This window comes from Phyllostomus hastatus, unplaced genomic scaffold (genome assembly GCF_019186645.2).
Source record: "Phyllostomus hastatus isolate PE091 unplaced genomic scaffold, TTU_PhHast_1.1 phas_scaffold_60, whole genome shotgun sequence".
In the NCBI taxonomy this organism is placed as follows: domain Eukaryota; kingdom Metazoa; phylum Chordata; class Mammalia; order Chiroptera; family Phyllostomidae; genus Phyllostomus; species Phyllostomus hastatus.
In genome coordinates, this window is record NW_025334038.1 from 1,191,058 (window position 1) to 1,203,345 (window position 12,288).

General features: G+C 52.3%; 1 protein-coding gene across 1 annotated transcript in view; it reads right to left on the minus strand.

Moving 5' to 3' along the window:
- GLI2 (GLI family zinc finger 2) overlaps positions 1–12,288 on the minus strand; it is a 245,874-nt gene that overhangs the window by 32,187 nt on the left and 201,399 nt on the right. Inside the window, exons 4-5 of the mRNA XM_045825838.1 lie at positions 4,876–5,075; positions 1,407–1,592 (exon numbers count right to left, since the gene is read on the minus strand). Of these exons, the coding sequence (XP_045681794.1) occupies positions 1,407–1,592; positions 4,876–5,075 (386 nt within the window). The remainder of the gene's footprint in view (positions 1–1,406; positions 1,593–4,875; positions 5,076–12,288) is intronic.

Genomic DNA, 12,288 nt, shown 5'->3' on the forward strand with positions numbered 1-12,288 from the left:
AGGAGTTCTGCTTTGCCCCAGCTGCTGTGGAAGGAAGTTCAGGGCACAGTACAGGGGGACAGGAGGGACCTGAGGGGTACAGGGGGCCCACCCTGAGTCTTACAGTTCTGCCTGGCCCCACATGACTGCCTGTAGCCCAGCAGGTACTAGGACTTCCCTGTGGGGTGGGTCTCCCTGCAGGCTTCTGTCTGTTCCCTGCCACCAGGGACTGAATGTGCCATCCCAGGCGGTGCTTGATGAGAATAAATCTGCAGGCACCACCTGCAAAGCTCTTGCTGTGGTTTCCAGCTCTACTGCCTGGCTTGGACCCCAAGTACCTCTGGGCTGGGCTCTCTGTCCAGCAGGGAGAGTAACACTGACCCCACAGTGGCTCCATGGTGACCCTAGGGTTCCTCACAGTCGGGGGCTGAAGGTGCTCCTGCGAGAGCAGCTGTGAGACTGGCACTCGGTGGGAGGGAAGAACCTGGTACCTAACGGGCACCAAGACCTTTATCTTTGAACACCTGATCTGCCACCTGCCCAATCTGCCAAGCCTGCAGCCCCTGGCTCGGTTTCTCATGCCTCTGCCCTCCAGTACCTAGGTCCAAGCCCCTGGGCCTGTCTTTGATGCCTTTCTTTCTCCCTAACAGCACATTCGATCTGGCAACAAATTGGACTCTATCTTCAACATCTGTCTAAAACATGACCACTTCTACTAACCAGACCCCTGCTTCCACATTGCTCCTAAATCTATTCTCAAATCAGCAGTCAGGGTGAGATTCCTTTAAAAAAATAAGGCAGATCTCACTACTCCTCTGTCCAACTGCCTCCAAGGCCCCACACCACTCCCTGGGAAAGCCACTCTCACCAAGACTGGCCTGCAGGACCCGTCCCAGAACTCTGGCACCCCACTCCTGCGCCGACTCATGGCTGCCAGGGCCACTGGCCTGGATGTTTCTTGAGCTTTCAGGCACACCACTGCCTGCTTGCCTGACTGGACTAGTCTTCTCCACACAGCTTACCCCTTTCAATTCTTTGTTCAAGTATCATCTTCCCAGTGAAGACTTTTCGATGTCCTCATTTAAGATTGCACCCCCACTCCACCCCAGTGCTCCCTGCTCTGCCCAGCATTGTCTGTCTCCCTCAGTACGCTAGAAGTTGCATGAAGGCAGAGGCGAGTGTTCTGTTCCCTGCAGTGCCTGCAATTCCTCAAACACTTCCTGGCCCACACTGGCTCGCTGTATCTGTGTGTGTGGTTCAGACTTGGCCCCGTGGACGGCAGTCCTAGCAGGGGTTGGGGTAAATCCTAGACCCCTCCTTAGGGCTCCTCACCCCAGAGGAGCAGAAAGCACCCTTCTCGGCTACAGGGGGTACTGCCAGCCCCATCCCCAGTCCCGCTCCCTGCTACCACCTGGCCCAGCACTCACCGTCCACTGGATTGAGGTAGTCATGCAGATGGGGTGTGCCAGTGGCCCCTCCCGTCTGCATCAGCAGGTCCCCATATGGTGTGGGGTGGCCTGCCATGAGGGTCATCTGGTGGTAATAGTCTGAGGGGTTGGTGCCTGCTGGGGGGAGGCCAAACAGTCCCCTCTCCTTCAGGTGTTCATGGGCCACTGTGGGCAGAAAGGAGGGAGAAAGAAAGAAGCCATTAGAATCTGGCCCCCCCCCAAAAAAAGAAGAAAAAGAAACACACCTGGCCTAGGGAGTTCCCCTTGTGCCCTCTAGTCCCTCCTCTGCCCCTGAGCCCTGTGTCCCCCTGCCCTCTGGCCCATGTCCCCACTGAGCTACTGAGTGGGATGGATGTGTTTCTGCTGATGGGGAGGAGGGAGGCCAGACTGTGGCCTCTCCTCTGCATTCCTCCATTTCGTCAAAGCCACAATCCCCATTCTCTCCTCCTCCTCCAAGCCCCACAGAAGCCCACAGCTCCAAGCCAACAGGGTCCATGGTCCAACAGAGGCTTTAGAGGAAAAAGATGTGAACACAGCAGCCAGGCAGCTGGGCCGCGTCAGTCTCACTGAAATGCAAGGTGAGATCACAGCAGAGAGCTGGCCCAGCCTGGCTGAGAACTGCTTCCCGCCTGCCACAGTCGGCCAGCTCTCTGCCCCTTAGCTGGCTGCCTCCACTCTTGCCTGGGCCTCAGCAGAGGTGGGATGGACTCCAGATCTTCAGGGGTCTGGCCCTCAAGAGGTGTGGTGTCAAGGAAAGGACCGGGGACTTGGAGACCATGCATACCCATCATGAGTGTTAGCTCTTACCAGGCAAAATTGGGAAGGCGCCACCTCTCTGAGCTGGTTCAGTCTTCCATTTGTAACATGAACTTAAGTCGTGTACCCATGACTTAAATTACTGTTACAAATGATAGTAGCAGTCAATGTGTGCAGAGCACTGGCTGGGTCTGTGCAGGCACCGCACTGAGGGAATCAGTCATTCTCTAATTTCCCTATCGCCACAACACCAAGTGCTGAGGGGCCACTTCCGCCCCTTGGCAGATAGGCACTCGGCACTACGGCACTTCGAGAGCTGGAGATCTTGCCCAAGGCCACACAGCAGGTAGCCGGATGCCAGAGCTCAAGTTCCTAACCACTGTATTCCACAGCTTCACTGCTATCTGTCCTGTAAATACCAAAGGAGATCACACGTGCACCGGGCAGAGAGAGTAAGCCATGCTGTAGAAAAGGCCATTTTCTTCCTCCTCTTCTTGTCTCCTGCTGTGTCCTCCAGAGAGAGCCCTGGTCTCTAGCCAGGCTGATGTTCCAAGGCCTCTGCCTTCCCTGTCCATGACAGAAACACCCTCCTCCCTGAAGCCCTCCCTGGAGTGCCCATTCATCCTCAGGGCACGCACAGTCTGGCAGCGCTGCCTCAGATTGCTGGTGAACTTTCCAGGCCTCGCGCAAGGAGGCACTGGGGTTGGCACTGCGGACATCACTGCTCTCTGAGCCTGGAATGCTATCTCCAGTCACTTGGGAGCTTGGGCCAGGGACAGTGAGGCCTCAGGTATCTGAAGGGGCAGGGTCATGCAAATTAACCACATCCTTTCTGGTGCTGAACCCATCCCTGTTGTTTCATGGGTCTGGGGCCTCGATAAGTGGGTGTGGTAGGAGCCACATCAATTTTTATATCAAAACCTGGCATAAAATCAGTGCTCAGTCAACTCAAAGTCTCCTTCAAGGACAGCCCTGTCTCACCACTTAGCTCTTCATAGGCTATACGGCTGAGAGTACAGTGTCATTGATTCATAAGATCTCTGGGAGAGTACTCTGTTCCTTGTCCTTCCTACTGACATCCCACAGGGCCCGCTCTGGCCCGGGCCCAGGCCCAGGGGACTGCAGGGTTCTGCCTTCTCTCTAGTAAAACTAATGTGTATCAGTTTCCTATGGTTGCTGTAACAAGTTAGTACAGCCTTGGTGCTGACTGCTGTTCATAAAACAGAACTTTATTTCCTCACAGATCTGGAGGCTAGAAGTGCACAATCAGGCATCTGCAGGGCTGCACTCCTCCCTCTGGATGCTTTAGGGGAGAATCTGTTCCTTGCTGCTTCCAGCTTCTGGAGGTTGCCTGCTTCCTTGACTTGTGGCCACATCAGTCCCATCTTTGAGTTGTCTTCCCATCTGTGTATCTTACAAGGATGCTTGTCATTGGATTTAAGGCCCCAAGTGGAAAATCCAGGATGATCTCAATTCAAAATTCCTAATGTAATCATGTCTTCCAAGGCCCTTTTTCCAAACCAGGCAGTGCTGTCAAGTTTGGAGATTAAGACATGGACTTATGCTCTTGGGGCACTGTTCAGCCCATACACCCTGTGTGAACGTCAAGGCTAGGGCAGCATTTGGACCCTGGCCTGCATCCTCCAGCTCCAGGCCAGCCTGTCACCAGCTGGGTCGACAGGAGAGGCATGGGGAAGCCCTAGCACGCTTTCCAGGGCAAGGTGACCTGATGTGGAGGCAGAACAACCTTTAAGGACACCTCAGCTAGGTCAAGGCCACTCAGGGGACCCACACAGAGTTCAGGGCTGGGTTCTAACCCCAAGGGGGCATTTAAGAATGGTGCCACATTCTGTCCGGCCATTTTCAGGCCCCGTGGTTGCAACCATTTGCCTTGTCTGTTTTCTCTTTGATGACCACCAGGCACAATGCAAACCTCATGGCCAGGGAGATGAGCCCAGTGCTTTAGGGAGCCTTTCTGGATATTTGGAGACTGAAACCTTTTTTATTGTAAAACTCCAGTCAGAGGCTTCTCAGATCTAGAGCTCGACTTCACCTCATGGACACATCCAGGAGCTGGAAAAGGACACACTCCTCTTGGTGAGGATGCAGGTGGTAGTAAGGAAGGATCCATGGGATCTGTGTTTCTGGAGCCTCTACCCATAGGCTCAGAAGTGCACGTAGCAAGGGCCCACTAACCTGGCACTGACTCGGCCTAGAGGAAAGTTTCAGTGGGCAGATTTTGAGAAGATTCACCTGGTTCCTTTTTTTTAAGCACTTGATTTTATTTTTAAAATATATCAGAGTATCAGTTTCTAGGAAAAAATTATTTATTTATTTATTTTTAGAGAGAAGGAAAGAGAGGGAGAGAAACATCAAAGTGAGAGAGAAATGTCAATTGGTTGCCTCTCGCAGGCACCGAACCAGGGACTGATTCCACAACGGAGGCCTGCGCCCTGACGGGGAATTGAACCAGCGACCTTTTGGTTTGCAGGCCGGTGCTCAACCCTCTGAGCCATATCAGCCAGGGCTGGTTTCTTATTTTTTGAACTTTTCCTTTTATTTTCAACTAAAGTTGACATACAATATTTTATTAATTTTAGGTATATGATGACATAGTGATGCAACACAATGATTTAGGAAGCATTCACCCCAATAAGTCTAGTACCCACCTGACACCACGGTTAGTACTCACCGTCAGCAGGGCTGAGACCCCTGGCAGAGATAGTGGGGAGCGTGGGGCTGCTGTGCACAGCACGGAGGTAATGCTCCATGTGGGGGCTCATGTACGGGTGGGGGGCGCTGAAAGGGGACTCCCCAGGGCCGGCAGGGTGTGGGGAAAGCCGGATCAATGAGATGTCAGAGATGACAGGGCTGCCACTCAGGGCAGGAGGCCTGCAGAGAAAAAGGGGAGCTTTCTAAGAAGGCATGGCCTACTGAGGAGGACATGCAGGGAGCCCCACCAAGCAGCAAAACCAAACAGGCAAGCTGCCCTTCTTGTTTTGTATGTCAACATCCCTCAGTCACCCTTTCTTTGTACAGAGTCTGAACTCTCATACACCAGCCAGTGAATGCAGGTGGAAAGGTCCCGGTAAGGCTGCCCACACACCAACCAGTCTTGTGCTGGTGATGAGATTCTGTCCACGCATGGCTGCATTTGCTGGACCACAGGCTTAGCAGGTTGCACACCTGTGCAACTTGTCACCACTGCTTCCCCAGTGCCTGCTCAGGGCTGAACACATGGAGACAACAAGTCAATCTGATAAAGGAATGCAGGCATGCATTCTACAAATGTATGGAAAATAGAACATGAAAATATGCAAAGAGCTCATATTCCCAATAGAAATGAGAACACAGGGGATCAGAAGATGCCCTGAAGGGGGAGAACTGTAGCTGGACATCACTGGTGTGAGGCGCTCAGCACGGAGCAGCTATGAAGAAGATCAAGATTCAAGAAGAATTTTGAAATGGCTAGCCACAATTAAAAGTTTGGAAAAAGTTATTTAGCTTCTCTTACATGAAATTCCTTCTAATGCTAACAAAGCCTCCCTCCTTAGATGTCTGCCAATGGTCAGGCATGAGCCTGCCTTGGTCCCTCTGGTCCAGGCTGGTGTGGCCACAACCCACCTGTGCCCCCTGGTTGGCCCTCAAGAAGGTGTCAGCTCTGCTCCACATGAACATGGGCCTTTACACAAGACCCACTCCCCTGGGGCCTTTACGCAGCTGCTAGCATGCTGGCTACAGGGGTGTCTCAAGGTCATCTACTCCAAAACGTGCCCATTGAGGAAAAATCACAACTAAGTCACTGGGAACAAAATTTAATTTTCAAATGTTTTCAGAAAAGAGGGTCTCTCTGTGACTTGGCAAAGTGCAAAGGAAAGAATATGTGTTAGAATCAGACAAACCTGGATTAGAATCTCAGTCTTTTAACAGCTCAGTCAAACTGAGCAATTAATTTAACCTCTCTTTCAGTTTCCTCATCTGTGAAATGAGGATAATGATAGCATCTATTTCATAGCTTTGCCAAGAGAATGAAAGGCCCTACAATGGTGATGCAGCTGTCCACCTGCTCTTACAGCATTACTACCACACTTAAGGAAAAGCTTAGAAGTGCCCCAGGGGCCCTCAAAGTCTTCATGTGGAGTTGATGTTGGATGCAGAAATTTGGCACGGTTAGAACTGGTTACTTCAGAGAGGGAATAATATGTATTTGGCTGGAGCAAAGCAGAGATTATTGATTATGTTCAACAGTGCATGAAAACTGTGCTTATAACACAGTGAAAACCAGGACCCAAACAGGTGACACCCAGATGTCTTAACATCTAGGTTAACAAACTCCTTACTTGGAGGCTGCTCCCCTGGCCTGGGTGTCATCATTCTGCCATACTATTTTCTAGCTTTTGCAGATGCAATTAAAATAGATGTACAGATCCAATGAACCAGCCAGGCCAATTCCACATTGCTGCACTTCTTGCTTCAAATGCCTTCCTGCACCCTATACATTGTCAGGCTAATTATTTGTCCTCCCTATACACCCAGGTCAGGGATTGCCCCTCAGCGATGTCCTTCCTGAAGCCCCTTTCCTCGGCACCAGCTCTCTCCCTGCTGTCCCCAGGGTGTACCATTCTGGTCCTGGTGGGTCAGTCCATCTCCCAGTGCTGCCTGGGAGCAGAACATGTCCAAGGAATCTCTGCATGCCAGACACTGGCAGGGAACCAGCATGCTTCAGAAGCATTTTCGTAACCAATGACAGCTACACATGTGTGCCAAGCACTGAGCTTGGTAGAAGGGAGCATTAGGGATAAATCATAAGTCATAGCTTCAAGCTATGCTTATTCACAGGCCATTTTTAGAGGTCAGTCCACCCATGAGGCAACTGCATTGTGTGAGGGGCTTAAGAGATGGGTCTATTATAGACGGGGGCTGCCATGTGTCTGAGGGGAAAAAATGGAACCACGTTAACTCACTCTCTCGCCCAAGGGTAGTTTCTACTGGCTTTGGCACTGACCATGGCAAGATGGACACTGATGTTCCCACAACAGGACAGGTGTTTTGTGAAGAAAAGATTCAGGGAATACATCACATGTGGGGCAGGGAGGAAACTGCTGTATGACTCAGGACAGACCCGAGGTTGAAAGGTGCAGGTTCTGGAAGGCTGAGTATAATTCAGTGAGAGGCAGGGTGTGTGGCTGGCCTGCAGAACAGGGAAGGGCCGTTTGGTCCCTCCCAGTCACTCAAGGCAGGTTCCTAGGGCCCACAGGGCTCCGGTTGGGGTTGTGTCAGAGCAGCCTGTGGTGACTGAAGCAGGTGGTCCTAGGGAGCCTGCCCACATCTTCCTGGCACTGGGGTTGCCCTGTGGAGCCCACTGACTACAGTGGAGACCCCATGAGACAAGCCATTGATTACACAGTGATTTAAAGAAACAACAACTTTAAGCTACATGGCAGTCTGGTGACTGTCTAAGTTGAGCTCCATTCCACTGGACAGGTGAGCATCTCCCAAGTAGGAGGCTGGGTTGAGGTGTCACCTCAGCAGTGTGAACACCATAGTGTGCACACCACCCTGGCAGGGCTGGAGCCCAGTCCAGACTTAGAAGTTGGGCTCAGAGGAGACAGGTGGGGCCTGAGTCCCCACACAGAGCAACTGGGACTTCTGTCTCCACACCTCAGTTGCCACCCTTTGGAGGCGAATGATTTCTAACCCCCTTTCCCACTGTATGCCATTGAGAAGGAAACAAGGAGCTCCCTTCTTCCAGGGCACTTTCTTGGGTCTCAGGCCTGGGCTCAGTAGGGGGCTGTCCAGAAGCTCCATACAGGGGAACTGAATGAAGGCAGCAGAGCTGCATGGCCATCAGAAGGATGTGTACAAACTCCAGCACCAACCAGGAGGAGGCAGGGTCCAGAGAGGGAAGTCACCCCTCCAGGTGGTGAGTGGCCAGAGAGATGCAAGCCAGGATTCGACCCAAGATGACATCACTCCCAGGATGGTGCTGCCTGCATCCCAGGGGCAACCTCACCCCGCCAGAGAATGCACTGAGGACTTCCTATTCCCTTGGTGTGATGGGGCAGGAAGCTGAGAGAGGCCACCTCCATACCCCAAGACAGATTAGATAGGGGTCAGGGTGACACAGGTCAGCTCACACAGCTAATGAAAGGTGCACAGGACAACCCCTTGCTTTTTCCAAGGCCATGGAGACTGCTGGTGCTGGTTCTGAGGGGTTGGATCTGGACTGGCAGAGCCTCCCAGCAGAGCCTCCCAGCAGAGGCAGAATGGAATGCTCCTCTCTGCACATGCACAGCAGGGCTGGATTCTGGAAAGTATTCAAGGGAACAAGGCTTGGAAATGGAGGGACAGGAGCCTGCCCCTGGGCACTGCCTGCATCTTGCAGAGCACTGGGTTCCTTGTAACCCTGATCCTTCCCATTCAGCTGGGTGGCCATGGCCAGGATACTGGACCTCTCTGGCACCTCACCAGGGTGGCACAAGAAGACCAAGCATGGACTCCCTTCCCGTCTCAGCAACAAGTCAGCTTGGGGTGTGGAGCATCTACTGACCAGGGTATTCAGTAGCCACGACCACAGGCCCATCAGTCATCACAGCCAAGGATGCCTGTCCAGACACCTCCTCCAGGAAACCTCCCAGGATGTCCCTCAGCTCAGTAGTCCTTAGTTGTGCCCTTACACGGCACCTCTTCAAGACAGACAGCCCGAGTGCTGGCATCACAGACCATGTGTGTGTATTTTCTTTTTTAATCTAAATAAAAATTTCACAAAATAAGTGATTTATGCCCATTTTACAGATGGGAACACAGCCAGAAAGGCTAGGTCCATTGCCTAAAGTCACTCAGATAGCAGGTAGCCAACCTAGGTGGGTCTGGGTCTGAGCCTGCGCCTGAGCCCATCCCCTCGGTTCTTTGTGAGAGGGGCTTAGGAAGAGCATGATCGGAGAGGGGCAGCCCCTGAGGATGGGAGGCATTCTCCCTGCCCTGTTTCATCTCCCTTTTGTCTTCATTCCACACCACCCCCTCACCACACACAATCCAACCCAGTCCTCAGGAGGGAGCTGGAACCTCTCCCTCACACTGTGTTGTGAATGACTGATAAGGATCCAGGGGCACAAATGTTCCAAGAGCTGTCACTTGGACAGACCAAAGAAACAAATTTCAAATGGCAGAGTTCAAAGCATTATTAGTGCATTTGGGGGACTGGGGGCTTCACAGCAGCACTGAAATCACAACAAAACTGCCAACCTACAAAGCAGGTCCTTCAGGGAACACACCGTCTTCTTGGAAAGTTGGTCCCATCCTAGGGCCTAAGAGTCGCCAGGCAGGCTGGGTACTGCCAGTCCTGGTGAACTGAGGACCACACCATGGGACCTCACCAGGAAAGACATCTGCAAGGGAAATCAAGAGCTACTGCTTCAGGCCAACCACCAGCTACAATCTCCCTTTCTTCATCTATTTCCACACCACTTACCATGGGGGCCTGACCCTGGTCTCAGTTGTGGCCTGTCCATGCCTTGCATTTCTTGTAACTAAGCAGAGACTCAAGGAGGTGACCTTGAGGGTGGGAGAAAGGGCCAGCTGTGGGAGCTCATTTTGAAAGATGGTTGTAGTCTGCTATGTGGCAGATGAGTATGTACACACACTCTCACACTTGCAGGCCATGGTCAACAGGACTGCAGAGTCAGCCTTTTTGCAAGCCGTGTAGCTTGGGCACCACCCTTAGGCATTGCCTTCTCCCCTCAGTCCAGCTCTGAGCTCATCTGAGCCTGACTCTACCAGATGTTTCTTCATATATTTGTTCATTCTCCCAACAAAATTGTCCCAAGCATTTGCTCTATGCCCAGAGAACTGTGGGGAGCTCAGAGCCCAAGTGGAAAAAGCAGACCTGCATATCAAGTAAGCAGCGGGAAGTTTGATAAGGCTCCAGCATAGGAACAAATTCCCTAAGTGCCTGTAAGTGTGAGGAAAGGCTTCTCAAAGAAGGGGAAATTTGGGCTGGGCTCTGAAAGATGAATAAGAGTTTATGAGCATCCACATATGCAAAAAAAAGGATGGAGTGTGAGGATACATGTGCATGAAGGTTATGCCTGGGGGACTGGAGTAGAGCTCATACAGCACTTTGGGCTGGGTTTGCATTGGGCTGGATCTGTACTGGACCATGCCTGTTCTTCTGCTGAGGAAGGCGGGTGGGATGGCATATGACCCGAGACCAGTTGATCAGGGCATCCCTTACCGCCAGGCACCATGACTGGTTCAGAGATGTGCGTGTGTATCTAAGACAGCAGCTTTGGTCGGACCCTTTGAGAAGGAAGTGCTCTCTGCCCACAGGGATTACTAAGCAAGAAGGATGTAAGTGTGGAGCTGCTGGGGGCCCTTGGGGCGGGGCCGGGTGGGTCGGGGAGCGGCAAGGCTGAGGATGATACACAGAACACTAAAGCTGAGAGATGTAGAACCAGTTTCTTGAACTGAATCCCTGGGTATGGATGGATCCAGCTTCACCAGATGCTAGTACCCTTGGCCTTTTCAGTATCTGAAATAATACATTTTGTTTGTTTGTTTGACGTTTAAACCAGTTTAAGCCAAGTTTTTTCTTAGGCAACTGCGAAGGCCCATCAAGGTAAGCCTGACTAACACAGCCTGCCCTTCCCAGAGTGACCCCGGGCCCAGCATCCCACCAGGCAGACTTGAGTCATAGTTCCTCAGCCTCTCCACCCTGTCCACTCTGCCATCTGCAGGACTGTGGAGAGGAGCCCAGATGTCCTGCCCTTTCCTTGTGTGGACATGAGGCACAGCCAGGGAATCTGGGTAAGAAAAACAGTCAACTGCCTCCCCACCTCCTCATGTTTGTGTGTGCATGTGCATGCATGTGCACATGTTGGTAGCAGTGGACAGCAGCAGGGCGCAGACTCACAGGCCTGATTCTGCTGTAGTAGAGGACCCCTGCGCTTCCCCTTGATGTGGGCACTGGTCTGCTGGAGGGGCAGGCCCTGGAAAGGTGCTCCTTAATAGGGTCTTTCCTCTTCTCTCACTCCCTCCCTCCCTCCCTGTTCAGAGAGGTCCTGCAAAGCTCCTGGACAAGATTTCAGGGCCAGGCCCAAAGACCAGGATGATAGCCAGGGTAAGAAAGAAGGGAAGGGAGAAGGGGGGAAGTACAAAGCAAGAGGAGACTTAGCCGAATGGCTGATGTTCGAGCCCAACTGGATGCTGCCACAGGGAAGCCGCTGCCGCCGCCAAGTTGCAAACATTCACTGGACACCGATGCATGCAACACATCCAACGATGCTGAGAGGCAGATTTTACTATCTCCATTTAAAAGAGATGGAAACTGCAGCCCTGGAAAGTAATGAGACTTGCCTAAGTAGCAAAGCTGGAATGGACATTGGCTTTTCTGACTCTTTGAATCAGACTTGGTATTGTGACATCTCCAGCCGGCCCTCGAGAGCCACGCTTCTGCCTCTGCCCTCAAGATCAGTTTGGTATACCTCCCCAGATCTTACCTCAGCTGGTCCTCCTGCTGACCCTGGGGTGGGGTGTGGGCTGAGGGAGCCTTCACATGTGTGGGTAAAGTATGGACTTTCTGGGCCTGAATTACAGCTCTGCCACTTACTGTGGACCTTGGTGGTGCTACCTGCAGCCTCTGTCTGTAGCTACGGGATGTAGCAATGGAGCCTGCCTGAAGGGCAGCTGTGAGATGGGCTGAATTAGTGTGGCAAGTGTGCATTGTGGCCCTGGGTGCTCAGTAGGTGCTCAGCCAGTCTCAGCATCTCTTTTCTTAGATTTCACGAGTAAATGGAAGAAACTCAGAGGGCAGAGGAGTGTGCCTAGTCTACATCTTCCAATATCAAGTCCTAGGACCCTTCCCCATATGCTGGCTCAAGATTTTTGAAAGGACATGAAAGGAAAGGCATAAGTGATGAGAACTCTGCATGGCCACATGTAACTCTCAGTGCCACACTGGCTGGGCCTAGACCCCTGGAGACAGGTGCCATCTCTGGGAGCTGGGATGATGGTGACCCATTCCTAGAGGATGTATGGCTTCTACAGGGCTAGAGGAGTAACACTTTGCTTGGTGGGAGGAGAAAGGAGAGTGCCTGACTTACGGCAC